Source organism: Vanacampus margaritifer, chromosome 18 (assembly GCF_051991255.1).
Source record: "Vanacampus margaritifer isolate UIUO_Vmar chromosome 18, RoL_Vmar_1.0, whole genome shotgun sequence".
NCBI classification, from domain to species: Eukaryota; Metazoa; Chordata; class Actinopteri; order Syngnathiformes; family Syngnathidae; genus Vanacampus; species Vanacampus margaritifer.
The window spans coordinates 8,487,971-8,510,741 of record NC_135449.1 but is presented as its reverse complement, the minus strand read 5'-3'; the positions used below and the strand labels follow the sequence as shown (position 1 = coordinate 8,510,741).

Here is a 22,771-nt window from a genome sequence, read left to right as displayed (position 1 = left end):
ACTCACGATTAATCACAAATTGTATATCTGTTCTAAATGTACAATCATTTTTTTCCTAGGTTTTCATACTCTTGTTAACAAAAGAGGGAGAAAAAAATGTTAAACTAATATGAATAGTTCATATGAATTTTTGACGTCTATAGCCGTCAATGGCAGTGAATGAGTTAAAGATAGACTAAATAGTGCAACAATGTACAAATGTGCATTGTTTTGATTTGCAGGGTGGGTAAGGTGGGGGGGTAGACTCCTCGCCCCCCCACCTGCACCACTATGGCCAGCATTCATGCTTTCCCGCAGGGGGTCAAGGTCCATTACAATGGGCAAAGATCACCCTGCCCCGAAGGTTTTTTTTTTTTTTCTCACTCCCACCCGCCTCGCTGCCATGTTTATTGAGAAAAGGGAGCACGTTCATTAGGGAGGTCATTAGCGGAGTCACAAACACTGGGGGAGCATGTTCACCACCGCGTAGAGACACTTATCTGCCGGCTAAACAAATACAAGCGGGGGGCCATCTTGGTGTCACTACGAATGGACAACAAGAATGCTGTGCTTAGGGGAGCGTGATAAGAGGAGGGAGTCGACGTGATCTGTTGTCACACTCGCGTCCAAATGCGTTTTGGTAGAAACATACACCTGTAAAACTTAAACGGCGTTTGTGTCATACGCAAGAATCGCACATTTTCGTCAATATTGACATATTGCTAACGGGCCCAGTTGCGGCCATTGTGTCTTCTAATTGAGCGTCAATTACGTCATTAGTCTGTTAGCATGTTTTGATAAAGGACTTAAGTAGCCGGCGGAGGATAGCAATCACTTCTGTCTGCCGCCAACGATATGCAAATGAGCACTTATCCCGGCATCAGTCTGAGGGAATGTACTCAATGCTAATCAACGGTTAGCAGACAATTAGTTTTAGGACAGTTTATTGGGGGAATACCTTTCAGACCCCAAAATCGATGATAGAGAGACCATTTAATTTTTTTTTTAAAAATAGTTGTACTTGTCCCCCCTTTTACACATTTTTAACTAGCACATAAAAGAAGAGAGAATGAAACTTTACAACGGACGATCAAGACATATTATGTTGTCTAAAAAGGTATGCTAGCTTAGTGCTAACATACTGTAGATTGTAAAATGCCATTACTACAGTATAAAACAGCTTCTTCAACACATATGGCGCAGTAACATATCTTTTTTTTTTATTATTATTTTTTTTTATATACATATCTAAACCGAGCTTACATCAATACTCACATATTTTCTCAACAACTGCAGCTCAGTTGGAGGCGGTACTGCACTAAAGGTGCGCAATTCTAAATTAATTTTACTGCACACTGTAAAAAATAACCTGGAAGAATCTTTCAAAAGAAAAATAAAATAAAAAAGCAGCACCTTAGTGGGAACATTGTTTGCTAAATGAAGTCCTCGAAAAAATAAATAAATTAATATAAAATTATTATAAAATTACTCACTTTGACACATTCAGCGATTTTTTTTTAAAGGTGCATTTCATGCATGTCACGTTCTCAAAAATCATTCTTACAATCCTGCGAAGACGGCACGTCGTTGCATGTTTTTTTCTCTCCTCTCAATCAAAAACGCTTAAACGGTAAACAGTAAATGCCAGGCTTTGGCCATGATTGGTGCTGTAACAGGATGCCAATTATTGCCCTTCGGTTCATACACACTTTGTAGATGTATAAGATAAATGTAATGTGAGAGTTGGCAAAATGCAAGCAATCAAATCTCTAATAAATGACAATTTCTCAAATTATTATTATTATTATTAGAATGATATATTATCTGATATTTTATCATATAATACTATATTATTATTATAGATTAAGCGATTAATCGACAACTGTTTTAACTCATTTGTCCCCCAAAACGTATAAAAACGTTCTATTTGTTTATATTGACATAGTCTCAAAAATGTATTCATACATTTTTTATTTTTTTTAACGCTGGAGCATACAGAAGGCTTTGATGCAGCCTCTGACCTGAAGAGGTCGCTTAAAGCAATGGTAGTTCTTACAAAAAAAACGGTCAGCAGGTGGCAGCAGAGTATAAAAGATCAACCAGGGCCATGTTGCAACAGGTTTGTGAATAATGATTAAATATAAGCTATATTATAATGCTAATTGCTGCAAAACGGAAACGGATAGAAATATACTTTTGAGACTCTTTTGGTAGGTTCCATGTTTTTATAGCAATAGAACACATTATTCTGTGGGCCTTGCAAAATCTGTCAAAATCCAGTAAAACAGCCGGGAGCGAAGGGGGTTGCTTTCAGTGAAAATGCCTGGGAATGAATGAGTTAAAAAAAAAATAGAGCATATAATATAAAACAAATACTTTTTTTAACCTTTTGTTTTTTTTAAGGATAATGCCACTTCAGTGGTTTGTCTTCTTTTTAGGAATGTGCAACATCAATATTTTGTCTTCTTTTCTTTTTCTTTTTTTCTTTTCTCGGAGAGCTCAGTATTGTTCATTCGGTAATTTTACCGATTTGACATGTGATCATCATTGCTCTCCTTTTTTTTTTTTGTCTTCTTTTTAAGGAAGTGTAATGTCCATAGTTTGTCTTTTTCGCAAAGTGCAACATCAATTCTGTAGTTAGTCTGCTTTTTGGAAAGTGCCGTGTCAATAGCTTTTCTTTTCTTTTTTTTAAATGGAGTGTAACATCAATTGTTTTTCTTTTTAGGAAAGTGCAACAATTGCTGGATTGTCTTCTTTTCAGGGAAGTGCCACGTAAATAGTTTGTCTTCTTTTTAGGGAAGTGCAAGATGAATATATTGTCCTTTACAAGGAAATGCAACATTGATAATTCATCTTCTTTTTAGCAAATGAAGGTTGCAGACAAGTGCAACAGTAACTGTAACTCCATTCAGTCATTTGTAATTGTTTTGCCAAGAAAAATGAATCTGAAAAGTTTTTCTCAGCCCGACTTACAGCCCCCCCCTATCCCAGTCCCCCCCTGAGAACTAATAGCTGATGGTAATTACATTTAATGAGATCATGGGGTCGTCTGCAGGGTGCACTCCTGCAAATTGTTCTCGACATGGGGTCTGAGGTTGGGGGGGCGCTGGGGTGTTTGGGGCCCCAGATTGTTTTTTTTGGGGGGGGGGGGCGAAATGCGCCGTTGTCAGCTCTCCTGGCCTTTCCCCACTTTGGGGGGACGTCAGGCGGTGACTTGGCGTCTTAGCTAATCCATTAACAACTAATTGTCTCCTCCTCCCTCGCTACTTGGACAAACAGCCCAGTGGGAGGGGGGCCTAGGGGGTACCAGCGGGGGGGTCGCGCCGGAGCCTTATAAAAGTGAGAGGAGCCCGGTCACTGTCACTCGCTGACGTTTGGATTTTTCCAGCCGCCGCAAACAGAGCAGACCACAAGTCGTAAAAAAAACTCGTCTCGGTGTCGTCTTGACCTCGCTCCATTAATCCTCCATTTTGTCGGCCATGTTGCCCAGCGTGTGGATGGCGAGTCTGTGTTTGTGCTTCGCACGGGCCGAGGCGCACATTTGGGCATGGATGCTAAACATGCCGCACAGCCCCCCCAAAGACAGGGCCTTGGAGCCGCGGGACGTCGCACCCCCTGCCAGACTCTCCACGGTACGACTTATTTCTTCTTTTCAACGTCACGTCAAGTTTGACAAAAAGTCCTGAACACGTTTGTCCACAGTCGGCGTGCGAGCACGATCGGGCCTGTGGCCGAGGTTTCTCCTGCGACCGCCACTTCGGCCTGTGCGTGCCCCTCCGCGGGGAGGGGCACTACTGCCGCAGGGACGCCCAGTGCGTGAGGGGCCTCAGCTGCATGTTCGGGAAGTGCCATCGTAGCATTCCCAACGGGCAAGAGGGTAAATGATCACTTCTCAATCTTAAATATCATTTGTCTGTTCCATTCCATGATACTCTACATATTCCCGTTTTTCTCCCAGGCGCCCGATGCAAGGTGGACCGGGACTGCGGGGCGTCAATGTGTTGCGCCCGCCACCACGGCGAGCGCGTTTGCAAGCGCCGGCTGACGCGCGGCGACGGCTGCTACGTCCCCGACGGCGGCCTGGCGTTCAGCATCAACCAGATCTGCCCGTGCGACGAGGGGCTGCTGTGTCGGGAGAACGTCGCCCCGCGCAGGAGAGAGTGAGTACTGCAACAGTATGCGACGACTGTGTTTTTGGGGAGTAAAATGCAATCAATGTTTTGAAAATGAGTCTTAAAGTGGAATAGATGCAAATGAATGAAAGCTTTATTTGGAACATACAGATATGGCAAATGTACTCACATTGCGTACTTAAAGTTAAAAAGTTAATATATCGTCCAGAATTAATTTGATAACATCATTATTTTTCATGTACAATTAATACCTTTAAAAACATTTTTTTTTCACTTGCTGTCAACTAATGATGACATCACCTGCGCTGAAATAAATATTACCTTTTGATTGCTGAAAATGGCTAATTGAGTCAAGTATCCCTTAAGTAGAAGTATAGTTACTTGTGTAGAATTGAATGTGTAGAAAGTACAGATATCGGTTTTCAAATATAGGGAGTGAAAGTCACCAAAATAATAAATACACAGTACTCAATTATTGTAAATAAAATAAATAAAAATGTATTTAAATACTTGTACTTTGTTACTTTCTACCTCTGCCAATTACAATAGTACATAATAAATAAATGAATGAATAAATAAAGCAAAGTAATCAAACAATGCAAAAAATAACAACAAAAACTGAGTGAAAATTTTTATTAATTTATTTATAATTACATAAAAATAATTTCTATAATGAATTAGTTTACATCTAATAAAAACTTGCTCGAGATTGCAATACACCAAAATAAAATAATAGAAAAAAATACCCCCCCCCCCAAAAAAAATAAACTTTTACATAAATTAGGCCTGTGACTCCCATAATTCTCAACCCACATATTTTTTTGGGGGGGGGCATAAATTTAAAAACAGTCTCTTTGCAAAAACTCTCATGTTTACTGGATTATTCTCATGTCAATGTGACCTAACTTCCACTTGGTTTTCTTCCAGGAGGGATTTTATTTACCAGACGGAGCACACAAGCTGGACATGCCAAGTGCCCAAACCCTAAAACCCAAGCTCAATGCTAATACTATTTATTAACTCCATTGTACAGGATTGTGTATATAAAAGTTGTTTTCTACATGTTTTTATAGTTTCTTTTTGTTTTTGACCTGAAGCACTACACTGACCTGTTTTCACACGTCTGCTGTACTCAACAGAACCAATAAAAATCTGACGAAATCCAATGATGAGCCACACTTTGGTCCTTCTTATAAAGGGAGTGTCATGTTTGCGGGACGGTTCGATACGCGCTGTAACGCGAGCTGCCGTTAGATGCTATCGGTGCGAGTCATTCAGATGTTAATCAGCTCGCCCTGAGACGCCACCAACCACTTTACAGTCACTCCACAAATTGCGAATTTTAGATACCATTGTGGCCGAAAATGTACATGCACAAAACATGGCTGTAATTTTTCATGTTTTTGTTTTACTTCAAGCATTCAAACATGCATAAAAAGATACTAATGTAGTCAAGTACGTTTTGTTGCGAAACAGCACCAACGTCCCATCACCCAACCATTTATTAATTGTTAATTAAATAAAAGCTCATTAAAAAAACATGTAAGAAGTTGAAAATTGGTTAGGTTGGTTGGTTAGGTACTTGGTTTGTTGGATGATTAGTTAGTTGGGTTAGTCAGCTGGTATGATCTGATTGGAAAGTTGTTACTTTACAAGCTCCCCGCTTGGTATGATAGTTACTTGGTGTGCCAGTTGGTTGATTAGTTGGTTAGTCAGTTGGTATCATAGTTGGCAGTAGTCAATCAGTTACATTCCTGTAAAAATGAACATTTTTTAACTTTTATTTTTAATGCCAATCATCATTTTTGAAGAAGCTTCTTATTGTTGTCTGTGTACTTTCTACAGGAAAATGGCACATTTCCATCAGGTCCATCCCTACAAAAGACGTCCCGAGAGATGGCGGTCATTTAAAAGTGAATGTCCGAGCAGCACAGAAGGCTTTTTGTCGGTGGATCCACAATGGAGGCTCTCCGGGTGGGAACGTGGACCACCTCCGACCGCGAGCATACATAAAACGGTAGCTCGGGGGCAGCCATGAGGGAGGGTCCTCTGACAGCACACAGGTGAACAGTCTTTCCCCAAATATTTGAATTTGTGTCCTGCATGGAATCATGATCATCGTTTTGCTACTTGCCATACTTCCTGTGGTGCGGACCTGTGTCCCCCAGAAAGCAGGTAACGAGACTCTTAAACATGCAAAACACCCGCAACTGATTTTTATATTGTACGTGCGTGTAGATCAGATCCAGATAAAACCTGGTTTCGCATTACAGCATCTTTTCAAAACAGAGGAGATTTCATTAATGATTTTCCACCGTAGCAGTTAGCTTTTTGCAGGACATTGTTTGTGTTATTAGTTAAATTAGATATAGTTGGTTAGTTGATTATTTTATCGGATGGGCAGTTGGTTCGCCACTTGGTTGTTTTGTTAGTCACTCAGTTGTTAGTGAGGCAGATATGTTACATGCTAGGATAGTTTATGTTTATTGGTTGATGGATTGTTGTTTAGTTGGTGTTAGTGGGTTAGTTGATTCAGCTAGTTAGTTTGTTAGGTAGTTAAGTAGTTAACTGGTGTATTATTTGGTTGGTTAGTTGTCTAGTTAGTTAGTGCTAGGCAAGTTGATTGCTTAGTAAGTTGGTTATCAGGTAGTTAGTTAAGTTAAATAATTCATTGGTGTATTATTTGGTTGGTTGGTTGGCTAGTTAGTTAGTGCTAGGCAAGTTGATTGCTTAGTAAGTTGGTTATCAGCTAGTTAGTTTGGTTAAATAATTAATTGGTGTATTATTTGGTTGGGTAGTTACTTATTAGTTATTTATTTAGTCAATTAGGTAAAGTCGTTGGTTTGTTAGTTCAATAAATGTTGGTTACTAGTTTTTTATTGGTTAGTTTGCATGTTGCTTAGTAGGATAGCTGTGAGTTACTTGTTTTGTCTATTGGTTAGTTTAATTGTTGATTGTTTAGGTAGTTAGTTGGTTAGTTAATAGGTTAGCAAGTTGGTTAGTCAGCCAATCAGGTAATTAGGGAGTTTATTGGCTTGTTAATTGGCTAATGGGTTAGTGAGTTAGCTAGTTGGTAGGATAGTTGTTAGTTACTTGGTTTGTTGAAAGGTTAGTCAGTTTGATGGCTATCTAGTTAGTTGGTTGTTAGTTAGTCAGTTGGCCAGAAATAATTGTGCTTTGTGAAGTCTATCCAGCAACAAGCAACTGCACAGACATTTCAATTTGTTGCGTTCCTGACAAGGCGACCTGTCATTTTTCTGCTATTTGCCAAGGAAACCAGTGCAGGGCTTTGTCTGATGTTTCAGATTACGTGATGGTGTCGTGCTTCCCCAACACCATTATTGCCAACGTGCCCGAGTGTCCGTACGGCTGGGAGATGGAGCAGCTCTCCCTGGGTGGCGTGTGCGCTACAGGCGTGCATACCTCCGGTTACTACCGTTTCATCATCCCCGACCTGACGCCCAAGAACCACTCGTACTGCGGCACCCAGTCCGAGGTGAGTCGAAGGGGTTCGTGTGCTATCATGCTATCGTGCTAACTGTTGAGCGCGAAGACGTTTACGGCCCCGTTGGAGCTTTGAACGGTAGGAAGCCCAGTTTGAGGCTTGTCAGTCAGGCACCATCTGGATGACACAGTGTTGCACTTCCATGTTTGTGCAATGACTTTAAAAAGAAACGTTTCTCATTTTTCTTCTTCTGTGGCTACTGCCAAATATCTCGCCTCCTGCGCGCAGTCGGACCATCACTGCATGACTCCAGTCTAACTTTTGAATGGTGGCCAAAATCAGCCCAGTGCAGCCACCATTGCAAAATCGTGGGGAGGATGGGGGCTTGCTGCTGCTTGACACACTTTGATCTGCCAAAAAGAGGCAAACATAGCAAATCTAGAAGCAACACAGCCTTTCCCAAATTCTTTAAGCCATGCAAACCCGTTTAACATCTCATGGCGCACCCCCTCGCCCCCACACATACCGTACAACAAAAGCATAGGGGTTGGGTTAGGAAGGTTTGGGTCATGGGTTCAGTTTGGGGGCCTTTAGGTTGGGCTAAGGTTAGATATGAGCACCCTTCAGCACTTTTAACAATACAAACTCCACAACTTCATTCCTGGTCAGTACATACCCGGCAAAGACGCCCGCTACGTCTTCTTCAACTCGGTGGTATCAAACGACACGTTGCTGACCCTCAGGAACCAGCCGGTCAACTACACCTTCAGCTGTGTGTACCGTGCCACCTACCTGGTCAACAACGCCGTCTTCAGCCAGAGGTCAGTAAGCACCTCGTCCAGGCCTTGAACTTAGTTTGATGTGGACTGAAGTGTCTCTGCTTTTTCCCCAGAGTGGCCACCGTCTACGTCAGCAACGGTACTTCGGGCTCTTTTATGTCACAGCTGTCCATGGGCGTGTTCACGGTAAGTCTCCCCATTCCTGAAAAGTTGCTTCACCGGGCATGACGGGAATGTGCTGCCCCCAGAATGCTAAGTTCCTGTACGCCAAAGAGGCGCCGTACGTCATCGACACCTCCGAACTCGGCTCGGAGGTCTTCATTGGTGTGGAGGCCAAAGGGCTCAGCGGACGCTTCCGTGTGGTCATAGAAAACTGTTGGGCCACGCCAACGCCCTACTCCACAGACAGGAGGAGGTGGAGCCTCATTATCAACAGGTATGGAAATGTGAATTCCGCCTAGCAACAAGCCTAGAAAAAAAAAATCGGGCTAATTCTTTCCATTTGTTTTTTCCTGTTATATACAAAAAAAAATTCTTACGTGTCCCTTCAGCTGCCCATCCGATGACACAGTGAACATTTTCGAGAACGCCAAAGATAGCCGCTCCACTTTCAAGTTCAACTCATTCCGCTTCCGCGGCCAGGAGAAGGTGTCCACCGTGTGGCTCCACTGCGAGGTATCCGTGTGCGACAGCGAACGGCTCGTCTGCCAGCCCGTGAGTACGAATGTCTCCGTCAAAGAAGACTGTCCTTAAAGCCGCGTTTCCTGCCCTGTGAAGATTCCGTGTCCAGCCAGGAGACTGGCATCGAAAACGGAGCCACGTGGTGGCATCCTGACTGCTGAAATTTACATCAAAGGTATCATACAGAGCTTTCATTGGAAAAATTCAACCACTCAAATGCTTCTGTTTCAAATATTATAAATTAGAATGTTCTTGTGTAATATAAATGTCTCCACAGCTCATGGATCCTCCAGTAAGGGACACATCATAGGTAAATACACATATATCCTCACAATGCATTTAATTTGAGTGGAGTGTTTGTTGAGATTGTGTAATTGCGTGTGTCATCTGTTGTTTGTCCTCCAGGGGCATCTCTACCTCTCCTGCCGCTCATCCTAATCACCGCATCCCGTTATGTTTACACAACTAATCAGTAAACAAAAATCCATTATTTACTATACTTGAAAGGAGCGCATACAGCTAGTAATCAGTGAACAAACATCCGTATGAACTATACTGGGAGGGAGTGCATACAGCTAATTAGTGAACAAACGTCCATATTTATTAATATGTGGGCGCTTTGAAACACTAATAGGGAGTGCATACAGCTACTAATCGGTGAAGAAACATCTAGTTTTAATGTACTTATAGAGACTAAATGGAGCAACAAACATGCACATTTTATGAACAGTACATTTAGGGTGTGCATACAGCTACTAATGATTGTAGAACAAACATTTTTACTGTACCTGTAGGTAGTGCACACAACTACTAATCGATAAAGGGGTATCTTTATTTACTGTACTTGTAGGGAGTGCATACAGCAACTCATGTTTAAAACAACACTTACCCATATCATCAGATTAGCAGCTGAATGCGCTCCCTACATTTCAAATACTGTAAATGTGGATGTTTTTTCATTGATTCGTAGCTGTATGCACTCCCTTCACATGAAGTAAATGTTTCTTACTGTAATTGATAGCCACTGTTAAAGCTGTATGCACTCCCCTACACGTGACATAATTATCTGTTTCTTCATGTACATCTAATATGTATGTTTATTTCTTTATTAGCTACATAGCTGTTCGCAAAACTTAAAAGTTAAAATGTGGAGTTTTCTTTACTCTTCTAGCTCTATACACTCCCTTGCAAGACCTATAAATTCTACATTATTCTATACTTGATATCATATGAAGTCAGCCAGTACTCAGGTGGATTCATACTTGAGATTAGATTACTTAGTAGGTTTAGTAGGATCTATTGTGATCTCATAATCTCATGTTGTTTAACTGCATGCTTAAAAAAAAAAAAAAAAACATTTTAAAACCATCAATTTGATTCTTGTGTCTTGAAAAGTTTCAATAAATAAATATTCCAACAATATAAATCTCATTTGGTGTCACGGGCAAACTAAATGTCCACTGAAGACATAGTGACGTCCTCGCCGGTAGTTTTCTTGGCGTTTTTGTCCGCAGCTCCGCACACTCCCATTTTCTTGACACCCCACATTAAAAAAAAAAAAAGACAATTTGAAACACATCAGCAACGTCAAGAACAAGAAGACGAGGAGATTGTGGACGAGTCCTGTGGGTGTACCTCTGCTGCCAACTGGAGGCTGGCGTCCGCCTGTGCAGGACTGTGAGCGGCCGGTAAAAGAGGGTTGAAACCTTTTTTGCTCAGCAGCCAGTAGGTCTTGTGACAACCTTTACCCTGACACAAAAAGGTTAGCACATGGATGTCATGTAACACACACACAAGCAGGTGTTAAACTCACCTTCATTTCAATTTCTCCCCTTTCCTCCAGTTCGAATGATCCCACCTGGACCAGAATGTCAGCAGTGCACTGAGAGATGTGAATCTTCAAGGCTGACGAAACAGTAACAGTAAAATTGATTCTCAAAATGATATATCATGTTTTTGCAGGTGGTGGTCTCACGTAAACTGTTGCTCTCCATGCGAGAGGCCATGTTGACCGTATCACCAAACAAGCAGTATCGAGGCATCGAGCTCCCGACCACGCCTGCAACCACTGGACCTGCCGGGGAAAACCCCCAAAAAAAACACAGTTTTCATGTGGACGCTTTGAAACGTTTTTCTCTTGTCTCTTTTCGCTCTCACCCGAGTGGACGCCGATGCGGATGGCCAGACTCTCGGAGGGCATGTGACGTATCCGGAAGCGCTTGATGGCGCTCAGGAAGTGCAGCGCCATGGTGGCGATCTCCACGGCGTGCTGTTGGCCGTTAGTGATGGGCAGACCGCTAGCCACCATGTAGGCGTCGCCGATGGTCTCCACCTAAAAGACGCGCTCATTGCCAGTTCTCGGAACGCAACAAAGTAAATACGCCACGACTGCGTTTTTTGCCCTCGCACCTTGTAGACGTCATACATCCTGATGATGTCATCAAAGAGGCTGTAGAGGTCGTTGAGGAACATGACCACCTCCAGGGCGGAGCTGACGGCGCACATGGAGGTGAAGCCCACGATGTCGGAGAAGAAGACGCTCACCACGTCGTAGCTGCGAGGCTCCACCGACTTCCCCGCCATCAGCTCGTCCGCGATGTACCTGCGAGGCCGCACGTCACCGTCGAGGGGACCTATGAGGTTGTCGCGTCGCCACGGTTACCTCGGTAACATGCTGGAGAGGAGTTTGTCCGCGCGGGTCTTCTGGGCGACTAGTTGATTGGTCCTCTCTTCCACCACGTCCTCCAGGTGATTGGCGTATTTTTCCAGCTTTTCCACCATGTTGTCTAGAATGTTTGCATGGCTGCAGCACATTTTAAAAGAATATATTTTATTAAACAATTGTAAATATATATTAAAACGTAATGTAATAAAATGCGCTAAATATTTTTTTAAATTAGCAGTACATACACAAAGAAATCACAAAAATAAAAGTTTATATTTGATTACAAGAAAAGAAGAAAAAAGACTTGTATTTACATGTTTTTGTAAATCTTAAAAACATTACTGCATGAAAATAGATTTGTGTTAAATTTTTTAATATATTTTTTTTCTTTTTCTTTGTTGTTTGTTTTGTAAATATTGTTTACAACATTAAGTTGTAAAATATGTATAAATAAGATTTAATAAATGTTACAGAATTACTTTATATTTTTTGCAAATATTTAAAACTGCTATACTGAATTTGATAAAAAGATTTTATCATTTGAAAAATATTGTCAATAAAATCAATCATTTTTTTAGATGTTGTTTTCTTTACATTTGACTTAATATGAACATTTGCACATGCAACATACTTAATTATGAGCCTGTTCAAAAGTTAATAATTTTCCCTCAAGTGTTTCATGTTTCATAGGTCCTTAAATATAAAGTATGAAAATATAAATTATTAGAATAATTTCATGTATTTTTTTAAATATTAACTCATTCACTGCCAATGACGGCTATAGACGTCAAAAAATTCATTTGAACTATTTCTATTAGTTCAACATTTTTTTCCCACTTTTGTTAACTAGTGTATGGAAACCTAGAATTTTTTTAATGTACATTTAGAACAGATATAACATTTGTGATTAATCGTGAGTTAATTAGTGAAGTCATGTGATGAATTACAATTTAAAAATTTAATCGCCTGACGCCCCTAATTTTTAATAATCTTTTCTAAAAATAAAAATAAAAGATTTTAAAAAATGTCTAGGTTTTCAGACTCTTGTTAACAAAAGTGGAAAAAAAAAGTTAAACCAATAGAAATGGTTCAAATGAATTTTTGACGTTTATAGCCGTCAATGGCAGTTAATGAGTCAAAAACATTACTGTGCAAAAATAGAATAGTATTGAAATATAAATGTCAATAATCAATAAAAAAATCATGTTTTAAATTTGAAGATTGTTCAAAAAGTCCCAAAATCCATTCTTTTGTTTTGTTCTGGCCATGCAGGTCATTCACCTAATCCTCAATATGTCTATAAAGCACCTTTAGTTTCTGATTGGCTTAAATTGTCATACTCGCTATAGCACCACATCTTGTTTTTATTTATTTATTTATTTTATCCTATTGTGCAGCAAAATTGTTTTGTTGACGCGAGCCATATTGTTAATGGTGCTAAATGAGATGAGGTGAAGTTTGAAGGACAAAGAAAAACAATGGCGGGACCTGTCTGGACTGGCTTCCTTCAACTGTCCTAGAATGGACCTGAATGGTGGTCGGTGGTCAGGGTTTTCGTTCCAGCACACCCTGAGCAGCGAGTTGATGTTGTCGTCGCACAGGTCGGACAGTGCGGGTCTGAGGGGCTCGCCGCGGAAGGGCCCTCGCAGCTTCGTGATGATCTCTACGGAGACAAGTTTGTTTCGATTGTAGTCGGCCACTTAAACTGAAATGAGGTTGAAATGTTTTCACCGCAACCTTTGGGCTGCAGGTTGATGTCATGGTATGGCCCACTTTTGGAGTTGTACATGAGCTCCCACAGGATGATGGCAAAGCTGTAGATGTCCCCTTTGGGGGTCCCGTGGACCATGGGGTCAACTTGTCTTAAAAGCTCTGGGGCGGTCCACAACAATCCTGCAATGTCACAAGTCACCTGTCAGATTTTTTTTTAGTTATGAGCAGAATGACCCTAAAATGGACGTTTAACGTAAGTGTGAGTCTACCCATGTTGCAAACTGACTTCATGGGCTGAATTTTCAAAACATTCTTGTGGTTGATTTATTGCATTTTTTGCTTTTGCTCTCATGCTCTAACCAACATCTGTCGAGTGTATGTGGTTACAAATTGGTCACAATTGGACAAAATCTTTAAGAGATTGTGTCCAATTGTGACAAAATCTTTAAGAGATTGTGTCCAAACCCCGGAAAAGCTGAAATGAGCCTAAAATGGCCATTTTAATCCAAAATAGTATTTTCGGGCTTTTTGAGACAATTGCGAAATGAAACTGGCTTCAGGGACTGGATTTTTTCAAACATTCTTGTGGTTGAGTTATTGCGTGTTCGGCTTTGCGACAGTTCATCAAACTTTGCTTACATGTGCCGCTCACATGCGATGGTGAAAATTCAAATGTTTCACAACCAAACATTGCCACAATTGCACAAACCCTCCAGGAGGAGTTTGTCCTGGAAGGACCCCTAAAAAGGCCAAAATTTGCCTAAAATGGGCATTTTAAAGGGGAAGTTAACTCCCCATAAAAAATTCTTAACAATATGATCAATGCAGCCCCACTAGTCTAAATACAGTATTCTGTTTTTATTGTTTTAGTGGTATATGAGGTAAGCAAAATCCAGCAGTTTTGATGAATATTCCGAAGGCGGCCATTTTGCCACTTGCTGTCGAGTGAAAATGACATCACAGGTCCTAGGTAACAACCAATCAAAGCTCAGCTTCAGAAAACAGGTGAGCTGTGATTGGTCATTGCCTGAGCCCTGAGCAACTGTGATGTCATCTTTAGTCGACAGCAAGTGGCAAAATGGCCGCCCCTGATATGTATTTTTTTAAATGAAGCTGGATTTTGCTTCGTAACTAATATTCCACGAATGTAACATTAATCAGAATGTCATGTTTAGACTAGTGAGGTCACATATATTATTGTCAAGGTCAAGGCTCTGACCTTCATATTTGGGAGTTCCTGGGCCACGGTTGCCTTTACCGCCGTATTTAAACTCCCACAGTCCGAACCCGGAGAGTTTGACCTGAAGCCGACTGTCCACCATACAGGTGCTGGTCTTCAGATTGCCGTGGAATTTGAGCCTGCTCTTGTGGATGAAGTCCATTCCCTGCAGGAGGTAATACGCATCACGTCGAGGAAGGGGGGGTTCTCGAGGCACCCGTTGAAATGCGACACCTACATTGATGATATCGTAAGCGAAGGAAAGCTTGAACATCCCGTCCAGCTCCACTTCGGAAGCGTTCAAAAGGTCCTGCAAACAACAACAACGACACTACAATTGTGCTGTTTTTTTGGGAGTAGTGCGCCGAACTGACCTTCAGGCTGCCTTTCCTGCAGTACTGTGTGACCAAACAAACGTTGGGTGGCTCCACGCACGCGCCGAAGAACTGCACCAGGTTCTCGTGCTTCATCTCCTTCATCTGTCATGGTGGAGAGGGACGCCATTTAGCAACTAGCATTAGCAACACGTCGCTAATCATCGTTCTCTGAAGAATGTTACCACGTTGAATTCAGCGAGGACGGAGGCCTTTTGGAGTTTCTCGCAAACGTCCTTCTTGATGTATTTGACGGCCACGTAATTCCCCTGGAAGACGGTTAGGGCCAGTGAAGAGAGAAAAAAAGTTTGGCAGGATTCTCACTTTATTTTCAGAATTATCACTTTAAAGTGAGAATTCTGACTTTCAAGTGAGAATTCTGAGATTAAAGTGTGAATTCTCACTTTAAAGAGAGAATTCTGACTTTAAAGAGAGAATTCTGACTTTATTCTCAGAATTCTGACTTGAAAGTGAGAAAACTCACTTTAATCTCAGAATTCTGATTTTAAATTGAAAATTCTATTTTTAATCTTAGAATTCTCACTTTAAAGTCAGAATTCTCACTTTAAAGTGAGAAAACTCACTTAAATCTCAGAATTCTGACTTTAAAGTGAAAATTCTAACTTTAATCTTAGAATTCTCACTTTAAAGTCAGAATTCTCACTTTAAAGTGAGAAAACTCACTTAAATCTCAGAATTCTGACTTTAAAGTGAAAATTCTAACTTTAATCTTAGAATTCTCACTTTAAAGTCAGAATTCTCACTTTAAAGTGAGAAAACTCACTTTAATCTCAGAATTCTCACTTTAAAGTGAAAATTCTCACTTTAATCTCAGAACTCTGAAAATTCTGACAATTCTGAGACTAATCTCAGAATTCTGAGATTATTTTCAGAATTCTCACTCTTAAATCAGAATTCTGACTTTAAAGTGAGAAAATCTCATAATTCTGATTTTAAAGTGAGAACTCTCACTTTAATCTCAGAATTCTGACTTTAGAATAATAATATCATTAATTATTATTCTCACTTTTAAATCAGAATTCTGAGAATAAAGTGAGAATTCTCACTTTAAAGTCAGAATTCTGAGAATAAAGTGAGTTGCCAAACTTTCTCTTCTCTCTCTTGACTGGCCCTAATCCTCTTCCGTACAAAAGTTCCGATATTACAAAAAATATTTCTGCCAAGAATTGCATCAGTACCTGGTAGAGGCCAATAGTGGCGTAGATGTGCTCTTTCCCCATCTTGTCCTTGAAGCCGTAACTGGTGTTCGACAAGGTGGAATACGAACCTCCGCTGCCAGTCTGACTCCTGGTGTTGCTCAGCGACACGCCCTGGACCCCCTGGATGGAGACCACTTAGAACCAAACCAACACACTACATGCGCACTACGGAGGCACCGACCGACGCCTCCCTGATGACGGTGATGTTGCCGTAGTCGATGAGCCACCAGCGTGAGTCCTCCAGGCTGGACTGGAGGCGCAGCTTCTGCAGCACCAGGACGCCGATGCCCAGCACGACCAGCACGCCGACAACAGGGAATGTGACCAGCAGCGCCAGAAGGGCGATGTCTGAGATGACGCCACCACATTGCAGGTTAGTATTCCGTTATTATGTAAATGAGGGTCCGCAGCATGGTTGAGCGTACCGTTACTAAGCCATTCACACAGCTCGTTGTTGAAGCCGCATTCAGGGTTGTCGGACGGGGGTCTTCCTTTGGGCCAGGTTACTCCAGTGAACGTGGCCGTTGGCCTGAAATCACGCCATTCTTCAATTAACGTTTGATACATTGCTTCAGGAAAGTATTCAGTGCTTCACTTTTTTTTCACATTTTGTGCCTTCTTACAAAATTGTTCCCCCCTTCAAGTTTTACATACAAGCCCCCCCCCATAATGACTACAGTATACGGCAATGTTGTCAGTCCGAGTTGAGTCAGCTCATTTTGGTTGAATTTCAAGTTTTGTTCAACTTTTAAGGAATAGTATTCCCATTTTGGTTGAACTCCAAGTTTTGGTCGATTTTGAAGTGTAATGTTCCTAAATTTTGGTTGGACTGCAAATTTTGTTAAACTTTTGGGGCATCATTTTAGTTTCCTGAATAATTTGGTTGAACTCACTAGATTTGTTCCACTTTTGAGGCATATTTTTTCCTGAACGTTTTGGTTAATCTGCCAGTTTTTTTAGAGACATACTTTCCCCCCAGAAGATTCTGGTTAAACTCTTACTTTTGTTCCACTTTCCCCAAAGATTTTGTTTGAACTCACATTTGTTTGACTTTTAAGGCATACTTTTCCTGAAGATTTTGGTTGGACTGCAAATTTTGTATAACTTTTGGGGCATCATTTTAGTTTCCTGAACAATTTGGTTGAACTCGCAAGTTTTGTTGAACTTTTGAGGCGGAATTTTCCACAAAATGTTTTGACTGAACTGTGAGTTTGTTGGTCTTTTGGGACAGACAAAAGTTTTGAAAATCTTGGTTGAGCTCCCAAGTTTTGTCCAACGTTTGAGGCATACTTTTTTCCTGAAAATTTTTGGTTAATCTGCAAATTTTTTCCCCAGAGGATTCTGATTGAACTTCAACTTTTGTTCGACTCAAAGTATGATGTTCTCAGAACATTTTTTTTAACTCTTTTGTTTGACTTTTGAGGCATATTTTCCCAAAGATTTTGGTTGGACTGCAAATTTTGGTCAACTTTTGGGGCATCATTTTAGTTTCCTGAAGAATTTGGTTAAACTCGCAAGTTTTTTTGAACTTTTGAGGCGGAATTTTCCACAAAATGTTTTGGCTGAACTGCGAGTTTGTTGGTCTTTTGAGACAGACAAAAGTTTTGAAAATCTTGGTCGAGCTCCCAAGTTTTGTTCAACGTTTGAGGCATACTTTTTTCCTGAAAATTTTTGGTTAATCTGCAATTTTTTCCCCCCAGAGGATTCTGATTGAACTTCAACTTTTGTTCGACTCAAAGTATGATGTTCTCAGAACATTTTTTTGAACTCTTTTGTTTGACTTTTGGGGCATATTTTCCCAAAGATTTTGGTTGGACTGCAAATTTTGGTCAACTTTTGGGAAATCATTTTAGTTTCTTGAACAATTTGGTTGAACTCACAGTTTTGTTTAACTTTGGTGACTCAATTTTCTACAAAATGTTTTGGCTGAACTGTGAGTTTATGTTCGTCTTTTGAAGCATAATCTTGCCAGAAATTTTTGGTTGAGCTCCCAAGTTTTGTTCAAATTTAGAGGCATATTTTTTTTCTGAACATTTTGGTTTATCTGCATATTTGTTTTTTTGTTTTTTTTACTTTAGTTTTTCCCCAGAAGATTCTGGTTGAACTCCAAGTTTTGTTTGAATTTTAAAGTGTAATGTTCCCAGAAGATTTTGTTAGAACTCCCTTTTGTATGATTTTTAAGGCATATTTTTCCTGAAGATTTTGGTTGGACTGCAAATTTTGTTCAACTTTCAGGGCATCATTCACGCAAGTTTCGTTTGAGGCATAATTTTCCACAAACCAACTGCATGTTGCACTTTTGAGCCCTAATTTTGCCACAAGATTTTGGTTGAGCTCTCAAGTTTTGTTCAACATTTGAGGCATATTTTCACCAAATATTTTGGTTGAACTCTAAGTTTGTCTGACTTTTGGGACAGTGCATTCATTGTGGAACTTTCTCTTTATTACCGGATGTTTTTGCTGTGACTGTCAAAATGGAGGACAGGGACAAACGCAGCAGTGTCCCTGACATATTGCAGGTCGTAAATGGAATAGTCCATGTTTCTCTCCCCGCCCTCGTCAAAGTGGACCAGTCCTGAAGCTCCTGCGAAAGGAGCCTTGTTTAGCGTGTCATCGTTCGAAGTCTGAAACGCAAAGCGCCTGCTGACTTACCATAGAAACGAATGCTATTCTTGTTCTTCAGTTTCTGCAGAACCTGACGCCCATCGTGAGGATCCTTGCCGTCTTTCAAGACCTCCTTCAAGGCCATGGTGTAGAGCAGCACGGCGTCGTGCAGGTAGGCGGAGTAGGTGCTCACCTGAAATGGATGCCATCAATATTCCTTCCTCTGTTCCTTCCTCTGTTCCTTCTTTTTTCCTACCTCTCTCTCGGACGTGAGGTTGCTGTGAAATGGAGGTCCTCGAAGTCTCTCGAACACCTGCTCGAAGAAGTCGTAGTACTCGTAGCCGTCGTACGACTTTTGGCCAATGATGAAGGTCATGTCGAAGGCTCGGAGGGCCGCTCGGTTCATTTGGCCGTCCATTGAGTATTTCCACAAGTTGTCCTGCTCAATGGAAAACATTACAACACTTATGTCATTAACCAAGTTGTCTACAGCTAATGTTGCTAATTGCTAATTTGAATTGGCTTGAATCATTCCGCATTTGATGTAAGATAAGACCGTGAACGTATGTTTTGCGATCTGATGTTTACATTTGTTAGTAGCATTTTACTCACCACGCCGCCACTGACCTCGAAATGTTGCACCAGGAAGAACACGTAGTCGCCGCCCATCAAGCCCTGGCGCTCGGCCTCGAGCAGCAGAGTCAGGGAGTCCTCCTTATTGGTTAGGACCACGATCACTACGCCCCACACCAACACGATTATGACTTAATGATCAGACCCTTGGATGTGTCAAAGGTCAGCCAACGAGATAACGTTAAAAGCGTGGCATCGGCTCACCTCTAGCCACGGTGGCGATGTACTTGACGTTGCGGGTAACCAGACGCGCGTCACTGGTGTCGAACTTGACGGCGGCCGTCATCTTGAACCTTGACCTCAGCGGCGTCTCCACCGTTTTCCACAGCGCGTCCACTTTGTCCCACGTGTTGGAGTCCAGGCCGCCGCCGATCATGGCCACGTGCGTCCAACCAAAGAACTCCAAGGTCTTCACCAGCACCTCAGAGCTCCTCTTGAGCGGCGGCACTATGTTGATGTACGAGTCGTACACGTCGGCGTTGTCCATTTTGGACGACTGTCCCACGAAGCCGAACATCGGGATGCTCCATGCGGAAGCGATCAGGCCGGTCACCTATGCATAAACACAACTGGATCTAAAATAGTTCATTCTAGTACTCATTTTGCCTTGCACAATAGAAATAAGCAGAACAATTGGAAAATAATCCACTGAGTCAAAAGAAAATTCAATGGCACACTTGGTCACCTGTGCAATGTACAGTATGTGCCATATATTTAATATGATCGCGTTTCTTGCCATTGATTCATGACCATCATTTGGACCTGCAACCTCGCACAATAGAAATTAACATAGCCACTCAAAATAAAACAGAAAGTCAAAAAGTAGTCCACACATGCTTGGTCACATGTTTTAACAATTTAGATGTCATGATTAATATGATCACGCTGCTTGCCAGTTAGTCATGACATCATCTACCTTGCACCAGAGAAAAAAAAGATGAAAGGTAAGAATTAATCCACTAAGTTAAAAAAAAAAAAAAAAAAAAAAAAAAGGTCCACTGCATAGCCCTTTATAAAATGAAGGAAAGGAAACTAGTGGGGGGGGGGGGGGGCGTAGAAATAATACACAAAATCAAAAAAAGCCACTCCATGATCACAAAATTAATTAATGTGATTGACTCTATCCAATTACGGTATTTATGTTAGCAGCCACCTTGCACAATAGAAATAAACACCAGCACTTTAAATAATTCATAAAGTAAAAAAAATAAATGTCAATGGCATTTTTGGATTTGATCACTTCTCAAAAGTGTTGTGTTGTTGCACAATAGAAGATATAAGACTAAAAATGACTACAAATAATCTACAGAGCAAAATTTTTTTTATTGCACATTCTTTAATGTGATTGCTATTCTCGACAGTAATTCACGTCAGCCACCTCCTGGCCAGATTAGAAATAAACAAAACCTCTCAAAATAATACACAATGCCCAAAAATTGTCCACGGCACCTCTGCACAATGTATGCATCATGAGGGATTTGTTTGTTGCTGTCGCCTGAGATTTTTGGTAGCCGCCACCTCAAACTCTTGAAATAATCCACTCAGTCAAAAAAACAAAACATCCACAGCTCACTCAGTCAGGTGCACAACTTTGAGTCATGATTAATTTGATCGCTCCTCTCGACTGTGATTCATAAAAAAATGCCCCTTCTCACAACAGCTATAAATAATCCACTTAGTAAAAAAAAACTTGAAAACTCACTGGGTCAGCTGCAAAATTTGGATCCCTTCTCTTGCCAGTAATTAATAACTACCATTTTGCACAATATAATTAAATTGAATCACAAATAATACACAAAATCAAAAAAAGTGTACCTCAGCTGCTTCGGGACACGCTGGTCCAAAGACGGCAGACACGTTGTCCCTCCACACCTGCTGAACGAAGCCCCCTAAGGACATCTTGGGGCTGCAGGCCGTGTCCATGTAGACAACGCTCAAGGTGTAGTTGCCCAGGAAGGAAGGGTTGCCGTTCACCTTGTCTACGGCGATCTGGATGGCGGAGCCCAGGCGCCGGGCGCTGAAAGGGAACGACGAGTTCCAAGGAGCCTGGAAGACAATCAGCAGCTTTGGGCTGGGAGGGTCCGAGCCGGGACCGGGACCGGCGCCGATGCCGGCTTTGATGGCCGTCAGGGCGAGCATTAGGTGGAGCACCTGGGTGACACCTGAGGAAGATCTACCTGTCGTCATCCTCTCGCTCTAAGTGGCTTGATGTCACACGCCTTAAATAGCAAACCCACCATCCCTCTCACCCGAACGTGGAGGGGCCGAACCTGTTTGGAATATTCTGCCTGCACAAGCATAATCATCAGAGGCGTTGCTTTAACTGTGTTGATTATTTTTGGTTTACATTTACATGTAGCTAAACATGCTAGCAAAATATTAGGAAAAGCTTAAATGATGTAATTCGATTTCATTCATATTTCTTGTAAAGATTAAATATTAATTAAATACATAAATAATTATTATAGATTGTGATTTATAATATATTTAAAGAAGTTTCATCCCAAAATGTTTTTACTTTTCTTAAAAATTGATTTTAACAGGTCAATTTGACTTGCAGGTATGATAAGAGTGAAACTCAGAAAGCGGCCATTTTGCCTGAAAATGACATCACAGTTGCTCAGGTCTCAGGTAACAACCAATCAGAGCTCAGCTTCAGAAAACAGGTGAGCTCTGATTGGTCGTTGCCTGAGCCCTGAGCAACTGTGATGCCATCTTAAGTCGACAGCAAGTGGCAAAATGGCCGCCCCCTGAGATGGATAAAAACGGCTGGATTTTGCTTCATAATTCTTTTTCCACAAATGTAATATTTTTATATATAGGTCAATTTGACCCTCAGTATAAGACGAAAGTTCAAACTGAACATCTAAACATATTTATAATAAAATAAAATAAAAATAAAATATATATATATATGTTTTATGCATTTTATGACACTTAGTTAATAAAAAAAAAAAAATATATATATATATATATATATATATATTCAAAATATATAAATAAGCCTATCGGATGCGAGAGAGACAGAGTGAGATTTAATGATAAAAAAAAAGAAAGATAAGGAAATATTTGATGCTCTTGATGAGATTTTATCACCAAACTCCAAAGGTTAATTATCACACTTGTTGATAAATGCAGGCGTCAAAGTTCATCACAATCCCTTTTGTTGGCCTTGGACACACACATTATCAGTGTGAAAAATGATCTTTTTTCCCTGTTTGCGAACAATTAAATGAATGTATTGGAAATGATTGAAAAACAAAGCAAAAAAAAAAGAAACCCGATGCTGCTGCTGACACACGCACAGCTGCATGCACTCAAGAGGT

At 41.0% G+C, this 22,771-nt stretch overlaps 3 protein-coding genes across 9 annotated transcripts in view; 2 read left to right on the top strand and 1 right to left on the bottom strand.

Moving 5' to 3' along the window:
- Positions 1 to 20,409, top strand: part of tectb (tectorin beta) — a 41,710-nt gene extending 21,301 nt beyond the window's left edge. For 4 of the 6 annotated variants that reach the window (XM_077549987.1, XM_077549989.1, XM_077549988.1 and 1 more), the window contains 13 exons: positions 5,958 to 6,287; positions 7,418 to 7,608; positions 8,227 to 8,378; positions 8,450 to 8,522; positions 8,585 to 8,772; positions 8,888 to 9,050; positions 9,114 to 9,192; positions 9,295 to 9,327; positions 9,423 to 11,325; positions 11,434 to 11,765; positions 14,722 to 14,789; positions 16,264 to 16,581; positions 18,892 to 20,409. In XM_077549987.1, the coding sequence (XP_077406113.1) occupies positions 6,224 to 6,287; positions 7,418 to 7,608; positions 8,227 to 8,378; positions 8,450 to 8,522; positions 8,585 to 8,772; positions 8,888 to 9,050; positions 9,114 to 9,192; positions 9,295 to 9,327; positions 9,423 to 9,493 (1,014 nt within the window). In that variant the 5' untranslated portion in view covers positions 5,958 to 6,223 and the 3' untranslated portion in view covers positions 9,494 to 11,325; positions 11,434 to 11,765; positions 14,722 to 14,789; positions 16,264 to 16,581; positions 18,892 to 20,409. The remainder of the gene's footprint in view (positions 1 to 5,957; positions 6,288 to 7,417; positions 7,609 to 8,226; positions 8,379 to 8,449; positions 8,523 to 8,584; positions 8,773 to 8,887; positions 9,051 to 9,113; positions 9,193 to 9,294; positions 9,328 to 9,422; positions 11,326 to 11,433; positions 11,766 to 14,721; positions 14,790 to 16,263; positions 16,582 to 18,891) is intronic. The other 2 variants (XM_077549992.1, XM_077549991.1) reach the window with 2 other exon arrangements.
- Positions 3,309 to 5,278, top strand: LOC144037994 (dickkopf-related protein 3-like). 2 transcript variants are annotated; one of them, XM_077550000.1, is made up of 4 exons: positions 3,309 to 3,611; positions 3,682 to 3,856; positions 3,938 to 4,139; positions 5,040 to 5,278. In XM_077550000.1, exons 1-4 carry the CDS (start codon positions 3,459 to 3,461, stop codon positions 5,098 to 5,100), a joined length of 591 nt encoding a protein of 196 aa, XP_077406126.1. In that variant the 5' UTR covers positions 3,309 to 3,458; the 3' UTR covers positions 5,101 to 5,278. The 2 variants fall into 2 exon arrangements, with proteins under 2 accessions (XP_077406126.1, XP_077406127.1); XM_077550001.1 differs by lacking the exon at positions 5,040 to 5,278 and having other exon boundaries at positions 3,938 to 4,143.
- Positions 10,467 to 21,632, bottom strand: gucy2g (guanylate cyclase 2g). Its single transcript, XM_077551523.1, has 22 exons — positions 21,261 to 21,632; positions 19,650 to 19,998; positions 19,440 to 19,549; positions 19,069 to 19,251; positions 18,861 to 19,005; positions 18,657 to 18,792; positions 16,634 to 16,737; positions 16,390 to 16,556; positions 16,188 to 16,328; positions 15,174 to 15,257; positions 14,989 to 15,093; positions 14,853 to 14,924; positions 14,615 to 14,780; positions 13,420 to 13,575; positions 13,171 to 13,345; positions 11,680 to 11,820; positions 11,427 to 11,619; positions 11,175 to 11,349; positions 10,993 to 11,091; positions 10,831 to 10,922; positions 10,653 to 10,766; positions 10,467 to 10,550 (listed from the first exon to the last, which is right to left on the bottom strand). Exons 1-22 carry the CDS (start codon positions 21,630 to 21,632, stop codon positions 10,467 to 10,469), a joined length of 3,363 nt encoding a protein of 1,120 aa, XP_077407649.1.
- Positions 21,633 to 22,771: the final 1,139 nt, after the last annotated feature.